Source organism: Gastrolobium bilobum, unplaced genomic scaffold (assembly GCF_033153095.1).
Source record: "Gastrolobium bilobum isolate Gb01-03AN ecotype WA unplaced genomic scaffold, APGP_CSIRO_Gbil_v1 utg6258, whole genome shotgun sequence".
Lineage (NCBI taxonomy): Eukaryota > Viridiplantae > Streptophyta > Magnoliopsida > Fabales > Fabaceae > Gastrolobium > Gastrolobium bilobum.
The window spans coordinates 105,186-122,541 of record NW_026895647.1 but is presented as its reverse complement, the minus strand read 5'-3'; the positions used below and the strand labels follow the sequence as shown (position 1 = coordinate 122,541).

At 34.6% G+C, this 17,356-nt stretch overlaps 2 protein-coding genes across 2 annotated transcripts; one reads left to right on the top strand and one right to left on the bottom strand.

Annotated features, from left to right (window-relative positions):
* Window positions 1–345: 345 nt before the first annotated feature.
* Window positions 346–3,100, top strand: LOC133286601 (uncharacterized). The gene is made up of 2 exons (XM_061484036.1): window positions 346–891; window positions 2,459–3,100. The coding sequence occupies exons 1-2, from the start codon at window positions 346–348 to the stop codon at window positions 3,098–3,100; spliced, it is 1,188 nt and encodes a 395-aa protein (XP_061340020.1).
* A 10,254-nt stretch (window positions 3,101–13,354) lies between these two features.
* Window positions 13,355–17,356, bottom strand: LOC133286541 (glutamine synthetase PR-2). The gene is made up of 12 exons (XM_061483976.1): window positions 17,128–17,356; window positions 16,727–16,766; window positions 16,501–16,604; window positions 16,255–16,303; window positions 16,015–16,121; window positions 15,769–15,856; window positions 14,788–14,916; window positions 14,611–14,685; window positions 14,442–14,495; window positions 14,277–14,314; window positions 14,029–14,188; window positions 13,355–13,761 (listed from the first exon to the last, which is right to left on the bottom strand). The coding sequence occupies exons 1-12, from the start codon at window positions 17,199–17,201 to the stop codon at window positions 13,609–13,611; spliced, it is 1,071 nt and encodes a 356-aa protein (XP_061339960.1). The 5' UTR covers window positions 17,202–17,356; the 3' UTR covers window positions 13,355–13,608.

Genomic DNA, 17,356 nt, shown 5'->3' with positions numbered 1-17,356 from the left:
GGAGAATATTCAGAAAACGAGGAGGAGAGAAACTTAATGGAGGAAGAAGCTGGCGTTCCAGATGAGGAAGAAAGGATTGAGGCTGAAGGAGAAAAGGATAGTACACCTGAGATATCTTGGGAAGTGGACGGCGATGGACGTACCAATTTCAAACTTTCAGAGAATTTCAAGAAACGAGCGTGGAAGTCTTGGAGTCAATGTCTCATTGTGAAACTGTTAGGGAAGAGTATTTCTCTAAATCTTATGAGGAAAAGACTGGAGGCGATGTGGGCTAGGGTGGATATATCCATGTCACAGATATAGATAACGATTATTTACTTGTGAGGTTTGACAAAAAAATCTGACATGGAGTTTGCACTAATTGCGGGACCCTGGATCATTCTTGATCACTACCTAGCAGTGCGTCTATGGGAACCAGATTTTCAGCCTTATAGGGCTACCATTGACAAGATCGCGGCTTGGGTAAGATTACCTAGCTTTCCTATGGAGTATGTTCAGACGAAACTTATTAAACAAATAGGTGATTGGCTGGGAGAGTTCATAAGGGTGGATGCTGCAACAAATACTCTTCATAGAGGGCGATTTGCTCGTTTATGTGTTGAACTGGATCTAAGTAAACCATTACAAGCTGAGTACAAATTAGATGGAAGGATTAAAAGAGTGGAATATGAGGGTCTTCATTTAATATGCTTTGGCTGTGGCCAATATGGTCATCGTATGGAAACCTGTCCTACAGTGAGTCGTGTTGATAGCCAAGCTACTGATAAAACGATGAAGGTCAATGAAGATAAGACCCATAGTCAGGAGGAAGGCAATAAAGATGGTCTAGTTAACTCGCAATATGGTCCTTGGATGGTAGTCACAAAGAATAGAAGAGGCAGGTTTGCTGGGGTAAGTTCGGTGAATGAAAAGAATGAGATCAAGGATAGGGCACAAAAGAGAGTGACAAATGGAATGATAAAAACTTGTTGCGTATCTAGGAAGTGTACTAGTCGTACAAGTAATAAAATGATGAGTAAAGATTGTTCCCACAAGGATTTGTGTCAAGCACCAATGAACCATAGAAAAATAATTTGAATTAAACAAAAATTTGTAAAAATCATGAATGTTTTGTCACCAGAAATTTAATTTGAAAGTAAATTAATTTAATACTAACAATTTGAACTAAGATTTATAAAAACCAGTAGTCAGAAAACAACTTTCCTCAACAATGAACTCAAGTAAACTGATCATATGATGAATTCTTTTTCATGCGATGTTAATCAACCTTTTACTTATCTTCAAGATGTAATCCCTTACTACCCTGATGGATACATTAATCAGAGACCCCAATCCCTTGGTGATACCTTTCTTAATATATGCATGAAATATTAAGGTCTTAAGACTACATCAAAACTATAGCATCAATTCCTTGAGTACTATAAACCTGATGATGAAATTGTCAAATATAGGAATAGTGTAAACATTCCTGTTCTACACTCTTCCCTTAGTAGAAAGAATTGAATCAGAAAATCTCACATCAACACATGAAAAACACTTCATCATATTAATCAAATATACATAAGAATATCATTGAGTTCCATTGAATTCAGACTACAATGACTTTACTCAGACATAACAAAAGAAGATAAAAGAGAAGAAAGATCAAACTCCATTTCCATGTAGTGAATCTTCAATCTCCAAGTGCAATTACAATAGAGAAACTAACTAATACAAAGACTAAGTCTAAGAGTTTTAGAGAGAAGTCAGATCAGAAATTCTGATATAAGAGAGAGAGAGAGAAAGACTCCAGCTTTTCCAACTTGTGAAGGCCTTTGCCTTATATAGTTTTACAATTTAAAACAGAATTTTAATATGGGCGCTAAAACGTTCATAATGAGCGTTTTAGCGTCCATGCTTGACGGATGCCCAACTGCTTTAAACTAACTTGAACGCTTAAACGTTCATAATTGGACGTTTTAGCGTTCATGCCTCGTGAATACTCAATTGTCTTCAACTGACTCCAGCGCTAGAACACTTTGGTTTGGACGTTTTAACGTTGGAGACCAGAGATTTTTAAACATTGGGGCGCTAAAACGTTCGTTGAAGGAAGTTTTAACGCCCAAGACCAGCAACTTTTCGTCCTCAGAATGTAGCAGCGCGCTAAAACGTTCTGTGTGGCCGTTTTAGCGCTCAGCACCAACAAGTTTTGGCCTCTTTCTGCAACAGGGCGCTAAAACGTTCTGTGTAGACGTTTTAGCGCTCAACACTTGGGCATTTTTCTCCTCTTCAAAATCTCCTTCCTTCTCCAATTGCCTTTTTAGCTAGCTTTTCTACAAGAACAATACAAATTCTCAATAAAGCTTCTTGAACTTGTAGTTGAGGAAATTCTAGGACATTAACCTCTTTTTTCATCATTTAATCACAAAAATTGATACTAATTCATGCTGAAAAACTTGATGAACTAAGGGTTTATCAGTCAAGGTTTGTTGTTTCGGGGAATATGAATGGTGCTGAAGATGAGGAGCGATCTCGTAGAATTCATGAAGCGGGGATGCAAACGAATCTTCAGTTATCATCTGAGGTTAGGAAGACCCACTTGATATCCAAGAAAAATAAACAAAAAGGAGTTTACGTGGTGGATACCGGAACATCATACAAGTTAGCATGCAAAGATGGGGAGAATAATAATGGGTACGACGCCACTCTTCCAATCAACAATGTGGAATGGGTAGAGGCAGAAAAGATAAAGGCTGAACAACGTAATCTTTGGGTTAAAAACAATAGAAGTGAAGATATGTGTAACTCATCAGGTAATGGGAAAGACACCTGTGAAAAACATCTATCACAAAAGGTTGGAAATGTGGGGCCCTCTAGTAATATTATATATGTTGAACAGCAGCCATCTCATGGCCAATATGGTCATTCTCAGGTGCTAAGTTTACCACATATTCTTAAACCACCAGATCCACAAGATCTGATGCAAGAAGATATTATAAACAATAATAGCCATGAGGGCTATCGCCTAGAAGAGCATTTAATGAACAGCATAGAGGATATGCAGCCTGAATGGTCTAATGAAGATCACAATCAATTGTCACATTCTTTACGAATTTGCTAATTTAGAATTGTCGTGGTGCAGATAAAAGGAGTTTTGCTTGCACACTCAAATTGTATTTGAAAAAGAACAGGATTAGTTTGATTAGTTTTCTGGAAACAAGGACTCCAGGGAGTCGTTGTAATAGTTTGATGAAAAAAATAGGTTTGGATAAACAGTTGGTAGTTGAAGCTCAAGGGTTTGCAGGGGGGATTTGGTTGATGTGGGCATCCAACAGAATGAGTGTGACTTTGATTTCCTAATCTAACCAATTCATTCATGCTGAAGTAGAGCCAAAGGAAGGTGATAAATTCATGTTAACCATAGTTTATGCAAGCCCTCAAGAATATCATAGACAAAGCTCTGGGAGGATTTATGTCACATTAGTAGTCTCATCGAGGGGCCTTGGATAATTGGAGGTGACTTTAATGAGATCACAAGTCCTACAGAGAAGAAGGGAGGTTCAGATCCGGATATTGGTAGATGCAGGAGGTTTAATGAGGTTTTAGAGGATTGAGGTCATTTCTTTACTTGGCAAGGCCCTAAGTGGAATCATCTTAATAGAATTTATAAAAGGTTGGATAGAGTTTGTAGCAATTTGGAGTGGAGAGTTAAATATTCATAAGTGGTAGTTGAGGTTCCTGCTAGAGTAGGTTCTGATCACAATCCATTGATTGTTAAGTTAGAGAAGCAAAAAGATGGATGGGATGACAGGCCGTTCAGATTTATAGCCAGTTGGATAAATCATAAAGAATTTCCAAATCTGATGCAGCAGAGATGGTATGTGAATATTAATATCAACAACATGCTTCAGAATTTTATCCCTATTTTGAAGAAGTGGAATAAAGAAGTCTTTGGTAATATTCAGAGAAACAAAGAGCATCTCGTAAGAAAATTAGAGAGGGTGCAAAATCAAAGAAGCAAGCAGGATTCCTTTTATCTTCAAGAGAAGGAGGACAAATTTCAAACTCATCTATCAGATGTTTTGAAACATGAAGAATTTCTTTGGTTCCAGAAATCTAGACAAGATTGGATAGTTGATGGAGATCGTAATACTAGATTCTATCATCTCAAGACTATTAGTAAGAGAAGTTCAAATAGAGTCTCCAGATTGAAGAATGATGCCCATCAATGGATAACTGACAAGGAGGAATTAAGGAGAATGGCTTGTGACTTCTACAAGAAGCTTTTCAGCGAGGATGATACTAATAGAAGATGGTTGTCGTCTTCTAATTTTTGGCCTAGCATAGTGGAGGAAGATTTAAGAATTATGGAGAAAACTCATTCTCACTTAGAAATATTGATCATTCTTAAGCAGATGAAGGGATTTAAGGCCTCAGGGAGCGATGGTTATCCAGTAGTTTTTTCCAGCATAATTGGGAGAAAATTAAAGGACAGTTAATAGATGTAGTCCTAGATGTTTGGTGCAATCCTAAACATATTGCTAACTTTAACTCAACTCTTCTGGTACTTATTCCAAAAATCCAGAACCTTTCTCATATCAACCAGTTTCGCCCTATCTCCTTGTGCTCAGTTGAGTATAAGTTGATCAGCAAAATTATTGTGAAGCGTCTCAAGCCAATAATGGATAAAGTTTCTCCGTGTCAAGTAAGTTTTGTGCCTCATCGTCAGATTCAGGACAATATTATAGTGGTGCAAGAGTTAATCCACTCAATGCATAAAATAAGAGGTAAACGAGCTTTCATGGCTATGAAAGTTGATCTTGAAAAAGCATATGATAGAATTAACTGGCAGTTTCTAAAGAATACTTGTCAAGAGATTGGGTTGCCAAATAAAATTATAGAGATCATACAAGAAGCAATTTCTTCTTCTTCCATAAATATTCTTTGGAATGGAGGTAAAACATGTGATTTTCTTCCTTCACGGGGCATTAGACAAGGGGATCCTCTTTCTCCTTATCTTTTTGTACTGGGTATGGGGAAACTTTCTCATATCATTAATACAGCAGTTTAAGGCGGTCTTTGGAAGCCTATTCGAGTTGGGGAAAATGGGCCTAAAATTTCACATCTTATGTTTGTGGATGATTTGATGTTATTTGCTGAAGCATCTCAAGAACAACTGGATATCATCTTAAAATGTTCCCATTTGTTTGGAGAAAATTCGAGTCAAAAAATTAGTAATCAAAAAACTACTATTTTTTTTTTCAAGGAATACTCCTGAGGAGACCGCAAAGACCATATCAGAATCTAGTGGGTTCAAGAGTTCGTAATATATGGAGGTATCTAGGGGCGTGGATGCAGCATGACAGAGTTACAAAATAAGTGTATGAAGCTATTGTAGAAAAAGTGAGAGATAAGCTGAGTGGGTGGCAAACTAGATGCCTTTCACATGCGGGTAGAATTACTCTAGCCCAGTCTGTTATTTCGTCTATCCCTTATTTTCATATGCAAAGTGGAAAGGTGCATATTTCTATTTGCAAGGAGGTGGAAAAGCTTCAACGTAATTTCATTTGGGGAGATAGGGATAATAAACGAGCTTGTCATCTTATTGGGTGGGACACCCTCACGAAGCCTAAGTCAGAGGGGGGTCTTGGTTTAAAAAAATTAACCATCATGAATGATGCGTTTCTGGCTAAGTTGATTTGGAGAATTCAGGATAATCCTCAGGCATTGTGGGTTCAAGTTCTTATGGCTAAATATAATAGCAACATAAGAAGGCCTAATTTGTTTTTTCACGAAATGGGTGATTCTAGATTGTGGGCTAACTTATGTAGAGTATGGGTTAAAATGGAAGCGTTTCAAAGATGGGAAATTGGTGATGGTAATCAGGCTAGATTTTGGGATGATAAATGAACACCTTTTCCTACTGCTCTGGTGGATTTAGCTTCTGACTCGATTCCTATTGATCATCATCACTTAAGGGTTAAAGATCTAGTAGATGATAAAAGTGATTGGAATTTAAGCCCGCTTGAAAATCTATTGAACCAACACACAATTCTAGTGATCAGAAGTTGTCTTCCGCCTAGTCAATTAGATGGGCCGGATAAGATTGTTTGGTCTTGTAATGGCTGTAGTATACCAACAGTGAAAGGTTTTTATGATATGCTGGATATTAGGGACAGGAGTGTAAGTAACACAGATCGTAAAAGGGATATTGTGTGGAAGTGGAAAGGGCCACAAAAAATGAAATTATTTCCGTGGAAACTTTTGCATGGTAGATTGCTCACAAGAGATTGGATTGCTCTTTGGGGTGTTGATAACTCAACTTGTGATATATGTATGAAGAGCAGAGAAACAATTTTACATGCCCTTAGAGACTATGAACGCATAAAGTCAATATGGAAGAGTTTGCTCACCAGGAATTGATGGTTCGATTTTTTTTAACGGTAACCAAGAGAACTGGATTGAGGATAAGCATGGGGCCTTTCAACGTTTCTTGGAGATCCTTGTTTATGTGCACTGTTTGGTTTATTTGGTTTTGGCGAAACAATACCGTCCATAATTGTGATACACCTAACGACAACATGATGATGCAAATGATAATTGATAGAGTTGTGGAGATCCAGGAAGCTTGGAAAGCTGAGAGTAATGCTGGCCCACATCTGATTACTAATAATCAAGTTGAATTTATTCAATGGAGGAAACCGGATGAGGGTTGGGTGAAATTGAATACGGATGGAGCAGCTAGAGGTAGTCCTGGTCAGGCTGCGTGTGGAGGGATTTTCTGTAATTCTGATGGGGTTTGGTGTGGTGGTTTCTCATACTATATAGGGGTATCCACTGCCTTTATTGCTGAATTATGGGGTGTTTTGAAGGGCCTGGAATTAGCTTGGAACAAAGGATGAAGACAGGTCATTATTGAAAGTGATGCTTTCAATGTCATCACTTTGCTCACCAAGAATGGTGATGCAGCTCGTGAGTCCCATTTAGTGACTCGTATACGAGCATGGATAGCGACAGAGTGGAATATTAAATTCATTTATACCTTTAGAGAAGGTAATTCTTGTGCAGATTGGCTAGCCAACTTTGGAGCGGATAAAGGATAACATTCTTCTTTCTTGTGGTTTGAAGATCCTCCTCCTGGGATGTTCTTAGTTCTTCAAGCGGACCTAGCTTCTATTAGCAAGCCCAGACGTATTTAGGGATTTTTAGTTTCTTTTATTTTGGTTTTGGTTGTTTTTCTCCTTTTGTTTGGGCTTTTAGCCCTTTTGTCTACCAAAAATATTAAATATAAAATTTCGTTTGCGACTTTCTTAATGTCAAGAGGGGCTTTTTTTTGAAAAAAAACTTTAGGCGTTATCTAAAAAGTCAACTTACTTATTATTGTGTGGAATCCTTATTATTCAACAAGATTGGTTTAATTGTTTTTATATTTGAAAAGAAATTTATTCAATTAGCGATATCTGATGAAAGACTGGTTTCTCAAGGCAAAAAAAAGAAGATTACAAAATCTTGTTACATAATTAGTACTAGTTGTAATGGGAACAGTGACCAAAGTGCCATGTTTGGACAAAACATTTACCAGACTTCCACGCCAACAGTAAATTTTGCCAAAATGCCACGCGACATAATTCGCTACACAGTGTAGCGAATTATGTATGCAAGTAATTCGCTACACAGTGTAGCGAAATATGCCACGTCAGAACGCACAGAACCAAAAATGCCACATGTCAAAAATGCCACTATGTAGCGAATTTTGCAAAATTTGACATGTGGCATTTTTGGTTCTGTGCGTTCTGACGTGGCATATTTCGCTACACTGTGTAGCGAATTACTTGCATACATAATTTGCTACACTGTGTAGCGAATTATGCCGCGTGGCATTTTGGCAAAATTTACTGTTGGCGTGATAGTCTGGTAAATTTTTTGTCCAAACGTGATAAAATGGTCACTCTCCCAAAGAATTGCTAAAGGAATAATTGGCTCATCATCCATGAATTCAGGGTGATGCTTTTAGCTATATACATTGGTTTTTCTTATGTCGCATTAAATTTCATTATCATTGTTGCATATATCAATAATAAAAAGAGATCGATGACGTGTTTACCAATTAACCTTCGATCACGTGAAAAAAGAAACCATGGCTGCGGCTCCTAGGGGAATATCTATATATACTAGAAAAGTGTCCTCGGTAGTTGGCCACTATCATGTGTTGTTTTGCTTGAAATGGGCTCCAACTCCTTAATGCATGCCATTCATGAGCCATTTAGACCTAAACTACCTGAAAAGTAGCTTTATTGATTCATGAAGAACACTTTCGTGTTGATTCTATGCTTCTTCAATTCCATTTTAGAGTTTTATTAATCCTGTGTCTCATTTTGTTTCCGGATAAGCTGTACATCATTGGTACAATTGTAATTAAAAAAAAAAACTAGCTTGTTGTGTAACTCAGTCTTTATTTTATAGGTATTTCTTAAGTGCAGAAGAAAAGGTGTACGCATTGTGAAAAAAAAAATGTGTTTGCCAGTACCCAAAAAATAAAAATGATTGTGTTACCAAAAAAAAAAGTGATCAAACCATTAAAAGAAAAACTTACATATAAATACCATTATACTCTGATTCTTTATTATTGTTGCGGATTAGATAAATATAACAGTTATACAAGTAATAAAGTAATAAATAAGAACATTATTTTCACGTTGATCAGTATTTTAATTACCAATTCACTATTTTGCTTCAATTGGATGAATCAAAATAATATGATTGGTGTAGGAACATTACCTAAAAGAAATGAATATAAAAGTAAGAATTAATTAAGTCAAAATATTAATAACGCAAATAAGAATGCGATTAAGAACGAAAATAATGCACCTGGTTGATTAATTTGGATTGGGCTCAAATTTGGACAGATAACTCGAAATGGGCTTATGACTCTTTTACGTTTTATGTCTTTAGGCTTCTCACAAAGCCACAAGTTATTACAGAAGTTCAACTTCATCAAACTAGGATCCACAAACTCATAGCTCAGTTCTGTATGAACAGTAAGCTACTGTTCTTCGAAAACCCAGAATATCTGGATATATGTCGGGGGTATATCCGGATATCAATATCCGGATATCACAAAACCCCATATCCGGATATCAATATCCGGATATCACAGAATACCATATCCGGATATCATAGAATCACATATCCGGATATCAATATCCGGATATCAATATCAGGATATTTCGTGACAAAATGCAGTTCTGCATTTTCGCGAAGATATCATCCAAAGGTTCAACTTTTACCAATTAACTACGTTCAAGACTCCATTTTTAGGCACATTTAGGTTCATACTCAGGTTGGTTACTTGATTATCTCATCATACATGCAAAGACACCTCTTTTAAGCATTAAAACTCAAGATCAAGTGAAGGAACATACCCAAGGCTTCAAAACAGAAGCAAAGGCTACTCTTGGAGCTCACAACCAGCTCCAAAGATTCTGACTTTGAAGGTGCACGAAAATGGCACACAAAGATGAGTTCTTTCTTCACAAAGGTCACTCCTTGGACCTCAAAATGCCATAACAATGGATCCCTCAACCCACCCCAAGAAGTCAGCACCTCAAGCACAAGAGAACAGCACCACAACTCAGAATGGAGCTCACCACAACTCAGAATGGAGCTCACCACACTCTCACCATGATAGTTCCCACTCACTCAAGGTGTTTAAATGAAGAAGCAACCAAGAAAATGGTCTCTTGGAGGTCTCAATGGAGGAAGAAGAAGGTGCAAGGTTGATGCACACAAGACTCGGCAATTTTTCACGTAGAAGGAAAGGTGGCTGACCTAGGATCATGTACAAGGTTCTTTATATAGCTCACTTAAGCTATAATCGCACTGTATTAGCGCTAATTGCTACGCTTAGCAATTTAATCCTAAACTTTGGAATCTAAACCTACTTATTTTTACAAGATTTATCATATTTTTATTTTATTTTTCGCAGCACCTTTCTGGTACGCGTTTTTCCATAGCCAGTATCAGTTCTGGGATCAGTTCTCATTATTTTAACTTGAAACTCATTTTACAAGTCCAATATAATATTCTAGGAATATTCATGCACTTATTATAATTTTCTGGGATACTTCATCGATACACATTTATACCGAGTAGCAGAACCGGTATCTGCACTTTTCGTCCGAAAAGCGACTTTCAGCATTATTACTCACTACTATAATTATTAAAGCCTCATAATAATTATTAGGGTCAATTATGGAATTATTTCCTAATTTTCACATCTAATTAATTAATTTCCTTAAGTAACGGTGCAGATTCTTACACCCTACCCTTTATTCCCTTCTAAAAATCCTTATATCTTAGCATTTCTTCCATCAGGATTGTACATTTTCATATCTCTATTTTTAAAATCATATAAAGATATGGTAAAATTAATATTTTGATTTGTTTTATCAATTTTTTCTGTATTTGATTCATTATTGTAAATAGATTCAGATTCAGTTTATATACCAAATTCCCCTGGTCATACATAAACCTAAAATCAATATACAAAAAGGAAACTCATCGAAGCATTACACATAGAATAATTTACTCAATATTGAAAGAAAATATTGTAATGAAAAGATAAATCAAGTTACATCAAGATTCAATTAGGTTCCGTCTAACCAAGGTTAAAAATAACAAGAATAGAATTTTTTTCCCAAACTCCATCTTTAAGAAGCGTGTGATGAATCTTCACATATCTATAGCCTGATGGTACATGTGTGATCTCTCAACTCTATAGGAAGTAAGGGTGTTCATCAATCAATTCAAACTACAGGGACCAAAACGAAAAACCGATAACCGAATTAACTGAAATTCAAAAAATTTAAAAAAAAACCCACATATTTTAATTGGATTGGATCGATTTTCAGTTTGATTGGTGAAAACCGTCCAATGTATTATGTATTTATTATTTTTGAAAAATGATAACTTAGAACCTTGTTGTTTTGTAGACTTGGAGTCTTGGATGATATTGTTAACAAACTATTTTGTTTTAGTTTTTTATTGACTATTAATCTATTTTAACTCTTCATGAGTTTTAAGACTTGTTTTAATTTGAATACTTGAATTTTTCAGTGATTTGTAACTTTGTATGGCTTTATTGTGATATAGCTATTGATTTGTATTACTGAAATTTTAGGCTTTTTGAAAACAATCCAATACAAACCGAATAAAATTGGACCGGATTTTAAAAAAAATTCAAACCGAATGAATGATTAAATGACCAAACCAAAGAGTTTGAATCAGATGATTTTTATCTTAAAATTGATCCAATTCGGACCACGAAGACTCTAATATGGAGTAATTTTGCAATCTAGATCTTTTTTTTTTGATATGGACAATCCAGATCATTTTAATCCTAGATAATAACCTCTTATTTATAGTCAAACAACGTTTGCTTTGCGCCTTTTGCAATTTGGCCTTGTTTTAATGAACCCGTCATTCAGGCATGCATTATACACGTCTAAACGCCAAATATACCCATTTTTTACATTTTGGGCACGTAGGCGTGCAACCAAAGCAACTATATTTTGGTGCTCTCAGTGCTTAGGCGTGCAATATGAGCGCTTAGGCATTCAATCTGCATGCTTGGGTAACCCGTATGGCATGTCTACATACTATTTTTGTATTTTAGATATAACTTCAGTTGTATTTGTCTTATTCATGCGATTTTGGTTTCGTTAAAAAGATAAAAGAAAGAAGTAAAATTCTTTGCAGATTTCAAGATCCAAATCTATCATCTTGATATAAATCTTTTGCTGGAAGATAGTACCAGGGAGATCTCACGATATTTGGGAACTCAATTTTTATAAGATTTGTTTTACCCAAAACTTGTCCCAATTACTATGATTTTCCTCCTTAATCCTAAATAGAGATGCTTCTTTAACTCCAATTAGCTTAATTTACATAAAAAATTCTTTTTGAAAGAAGTTAATGATTAACGTTTTAATCATAATAATTCTAAGTTTTTTATATTTTTTATGACTCAATTTAGAAATTAATTAACATACTTTAGTCCCTTAAAATATTGTAAGTTACGAATTTATTAATTACAAGGAGGAATTATAAAAAAAAAAATTTGATAGTGTTTTTTCTTTTTTTGATTTAACGTTTATAGAATAATTCTTGTGGGATGTAGTTGGAAATTAGTATATACTAAAAAAATTCATTTGTGTTACTAAAAAAATAAAAAAATAAATTCATTTGTACTCAAAGAACCATTTGAGAAAAAAATAACAGATTATTAATAATTAAAGTAAAATAAAAATTTATTTATCAAAGCAAAAAAAAGTTAAAAAGGAATATGCACAGCTTTTATTTTTATTAAAATATATTTTTGTCCTTACACGTTACACTAGGATACAAGATCAAGCAGGAGATCATTGTTTTTTTTTTCCCTCCAACTCTATACTTTCTTTGAGAAGGTAGAACTCCATTCACGTGGTTTTGCATATAAGACAAAGTAAACCCCTACGAATAGAAGTTTGTGCTAGTGGCAGGGAGATGTCATTGGTAAACACAAGCCTTCACAATTTGTTTGTGTTAGTGGCAGAAAGATGTTATTGGTAAGCACAAAGCCTTCAGAATTTGTTATGCCAAATTTTTAATGTCCCAAAATACATCACAACTTATTCGGCAATAAGTTATATTTATTGGAGTGTACTCACCTAATGGCACTGACATGCCGTTTTTCGTAAAAATAGATAAATACATCAATTGGTACCCGTAGTGTCCACTTGCACAAGATTAGATATCTGACAGTGGAAAAAAATTTCGATCCCCATAGATGCACTAAGTTTTCAGTGCATTTTTCGTTCACACTGAGACGTATTTTATTTTTGTCAAATTATTATTAAATAATTTATTTTAATATCAGGCGAGAGAGTGATTTGATAAAAAAACAAGACACTATCACATTGTGAGTAAAAAATGTACCGAAAACTCAGTGCATTGATAATAATAAAGATATTCTCCTGACAGTGATTCATCACATAATGCTACATATCATCATATGACTGTTGCACTTCTCACGATGAGAACATCACCAAAATTGATGGTAGAAATTAAAACCAGGAACAATCTTCAACTACAATGAATGTATATATCTTTTGGTGCACTTTAGTTTTCAATGCAATACAGATTCTTCCACGTGATACTTCAAATCTATAATGAATTTGTATTTCTTAAATGGATATATGTGGTCCATTGACCAATATAACTTGAGGGCAATGGAACTCTGACATTTTGTCAAAAAGCAGAGAAGATAATGTGATAAGGACATTTCATGTTCCACTTTTTTCCTGAAAAAAGCAGGAATATGGAAAATGAAATTGGGCAAATAAACCATACCATAACCAATATTGATCCATAAATCTAATAAGTCAAATAAAGAAGCACTTCTTGTTATTACTGATCAAATTATGGTTATCAAAACACATAACATGAAGCAAATGCATTGCTTATAAAGACCACTTGGCAATTACTAATGAAACAACACCTTGCATATATAAATTATTATAAGACTAAATGAGATTGAAGACGCAATTGCAACATAGAGTGGTCTAGATCTGGAGACAAATGGCAGTGACTTCATGGTTTCCAGAGGATGGTAGTCTCTGCAATCATGGAGGTGACTACATAGGGATCCATATTAGAAGCAGGCCTTCTGTCCTCAAAGTAACCTTTGCCATCTTTTTCTGTCTCTCTTCCAACTCTAACTGAGGCTCCACGGTTTGCCACACCCTATACAAAAACAAAAACATAACATTTAATTTTATGGTTAAGATACTGCTAATCTGAAACATCAAAAGCCTTATTAAATACACCAAGATCTTCTTTGGTTATTGAAAATCATTATTTTTTTGTAACATGTTTTACATTGTACTTAATTACCAATATGGGGAAAATTCTAATTATTCCCACTAGTTGTTTAAAATTTAATCTAAACATTAAGGAAGTGATAATGCAGCATTGATTTTTCTAGTTAGCCCCTTTTGATTTTCCACTTACCCAAGTGAAGGTGTTGATATCTGCTGTTTCATGTCTTCCAGTGAGACGTCTCTCATTGCCTTCTCCATAAGCAGCAATGTGCTCCTTGTGCCTCAATCCAAGTTTTTCGATGGCCTTTTTGATGACCTCAAAACCTCCCTCTTTTCTCATGGATTTGGTGCTGGAATCACACCATTGCAAGTCTCAGAAAATGAAAAGATTTCAAACAATAACACATAGAAGGTAATAATATACATAGACTATATTACCTGTAGTTTGAATGAGCACCAGCTCCATTCCAATCTCCCTGATAACAAAAATGTATCAAAATAGTGAACAATAGAATAAAAATATTAATTATTCTTTATCCTTCAAGTATTCAACTAGGACAAAAATTTCAAACATATTTTAAAATTGTCAAGGACATTTCTAACCTTAATAGGCTTGGGATCAAATGAAACAACTACTCCAGCTATCTCTGTAATCCTCTGCAATATAGAAACATTTCATCAATATTTATATTTTCATTGACTTTCACTAATTATATTGATCATACATAAACCCTAAAAAAAAAAGTAAAAAATCAATGAAAATTTAAATTACCTCCAGAATGTAGCGTGCAGCCCATAACTCATCTCCAGCAGAGATACCAACAGAAGGGCCTACTTGGAATTCCCACTATAAATTTGGAACAAAATTCAGAAATATTAATTTTCAATACTAACCAATAAGCTAGTAGTAACTAGTAAGACAAATAAATAAATGTGATTTGATTTATACCTGGCCAGGCATAACCTCTCCATTGATACCACTAACGTTAATGCCAGCATAAAGACAAGCTTTGTAATGTGCATCTACAATATCACGGCCATAAGCTTTATCAGCACCAATCCCACAGTAGTATGGACCCTGTTCAAACAAACACTAGTTATACATGAAGCATAGATACGAAGAAAAATAGGAAAATAAATAATCCGTGTTTTAAAATAATAATCATTTAAGGTTTTGTATAAGGGGAAGGTTATACTTACAACCTATTTTCGTTTACAACTTCTTATAATCATATTTTAACCGTTGATTTTCGTCAATCTACGGTTAAGATTTTCGCAAATCAAATTAATTAATCAATTATTAATTCGCAATAAAGGACAACCGTTGATTGACGAAAATCAACGGTTAAGATATGGTTGTAAGAAGTTGTAAACGAAAATAAGTTGTAAGTATAACCTTCCCATTTGTACAAAGATCAGAAAAAGTCATTAGATATCTTTAATTTTAGGGAAAAAAAGACTCAAAAAAAAAAAAGACAGTAGAGATACTAAAAGACAACGATAAAATAAAGAATGCGTTGCAATTTTTCCTTGTTTATTCAATGCCATTAAAATATATTTTGCTTCCAGTTTTGATAGTTACAGAATTAAATGACCCTCAGCCTTATTTAATGAGTACAACCACTTTCTTCACAAAAAAGCTGATGTCAAATTTAAGTTACTTTTGAAAAGAGAAGCAAGTATGATACATCAATTTCTGTGTTTCATTTATGCCAATATAGGACAATCAAATTTGGGGTAGGTACAATGTTAACTTGGAATGTCTACCATGAAAATCCAAAAGCATTGATCATAGAACAGTTTAAAGCATTTGAGAACTGGGACTAATTCAAAACAAGAAAAACACATAGAACAACTAGAAGAAGAAGAAGAAAAATAATAATAAGTATGTGACAAGAAAAGAAAAAAAAAAAGATGGAAAATTTCAGACCTGTGGTCCAGGAAACCCACCAATTGGCCACCCAAGTGGCCAATTTATATCTTTCTGCAACAAGGTATACTCTTGCTCAATACCATACCTGTTAATAAAATAGAGTAATTTTGATTATTTTATAACAACTTCATGTACACAGCATAATGGAAAAAAGTGATTTCTAAAAAAGGCTTTTAAAAAATTGGAGACATAAGGTTGAAAAAAAAATTAAGAATTCAAAATAGAAAACTAGGAAATGCATACCATGGCTCCTCAGCAACAACGTCAGGGTGACTGAAAACTTTGGCAGCATCGAACCTCTTGTTTGTTGGAAGTGCCTCTCCAGCTGGGGTGTAAACATCACAAATCACCTATAGATTTTTTAGCAGAGTGTGAACATTTAACCCTCAATAATATACATTCAGGTGAAACTATAAAAATAAAAACATTTGCTTACCCAAAATCATAAGCCAATTATTTAAATTAAAAAAAAAAAAAACTTACAAGAATATTCTTGCCTCTCCTAAATGGGTCCCTGAAAATAGCTTGTGGGCTTTCAACAAAAAATATACCAAACAAAAAAAGAAACTCTCACTCATTAGTTTTTTTGTGAAAATAATAAGCCAAACAAATAAATAAATAAACAAATAAATAAATAAACAAATAAAGAACAGCAAGGGAATTGAAACATATATATATATATATATATATATATATATATATATATATATAAACATCAACATAACATACTATAGAATGACTTCACTGTCCTCCCCAGGAGCTTGTTCTGTGCTAGAACCATCATAGTTCCACTTTGGAAGTTTTGCAGGGTCATCAACTGGTCCAGAAAGAGTCTGTTTGTTTTAAAACCACAAAGAAAAATAACCAAAAAAAAAATAAGAATAAAAATTAGCATAGTGAACATGTAAAAAGTTTGCATAATGATTATCACTTGTGATGAAGGAAAAAAAATTACCCTGGCTTTGCTTCTTAGGTCCATACCAGATCCACCAATCCTGTTTATCAGAACATAAAAAGCATTAAATAATTTTCTTTTGCTTTTTCTGGGAACAGATCAACCCAAGATCAGTGTTGTTAAATAGCCATTCAAAAAAAAAAAAAAAACTCTGCTTTTTATGTGTTTGATCCAACAAAAAGCCATAGTGCTAAAAGGAGGAAGATTGAACCAACATGTCAAAGGAGGAAAAGTTCCAAAAGAATCACACCCATTAAAATATACCCAGAATCAGAAAGAATACTATATCCACAAAGGGGTTTACATTTTTGGAGTAACTATTTTGGTCAAAGATTTCATAAACAGAAAAACAAAAACAGAGTCCCCTGTTTCTTTTAAGGTTGAGATCTTTGATAGCTTACCATATGTATTCAGCAATAACCTTATCAGTGGATTCTGAAAGGTTAAGGTTGATGAGATCTGAAAGCAAAGACATGGCAACTTGTGCAGGAAGAAGAACACTATGAGAGGAACAGATAGTAGCTAACAACTAACAACAGTTGCAAGATAGGGTGAAATACTATATTGGCTCTAATCCCTTTTTATAACTCAATCATTGAAGACTACAGAGAGTTCGTGCTTCTATGTGCT

Bases quoted from the DNA above. Each gene is read 5' to 3' on its own strand.
- LOC133286601 (XM_061484036.1), top strand. From the start codon at position 346: ATGGAGTTTGCACTAATTGCGGGACCCTGGATCATTCTTGATCACTAC. The intron at 892-2,458 runs GTAAGTTCGGTG...AGGGTTTATCAG, and splicing joins GAAGAGGCAGGTTTGCTGGG to TCAAGGTTTGTTGTTTCGGG.
- LOC133286541 (XM_061483976.1), bottom strand. From the start codon at position 17,201: ATGTCTTTGCTTTCAGATCTCATCAACCTTAACCTTTCAGAATCCACT. The intron at 16,605-16,726 runs GTAATTTTTTTT...TAAAACAAACAG, and splicing joins ACCTAAGAAGCAAAGCCAGG to ACTCTTTCTGGACCAGTTGA. The intron at 15,857-16,014 runs GTATGCATTTCC...TTTTATTAACAG, and splicing joins GTTGTTGCTGAGGAGCCATG to GTATGGTATTGAGCAAGAGT.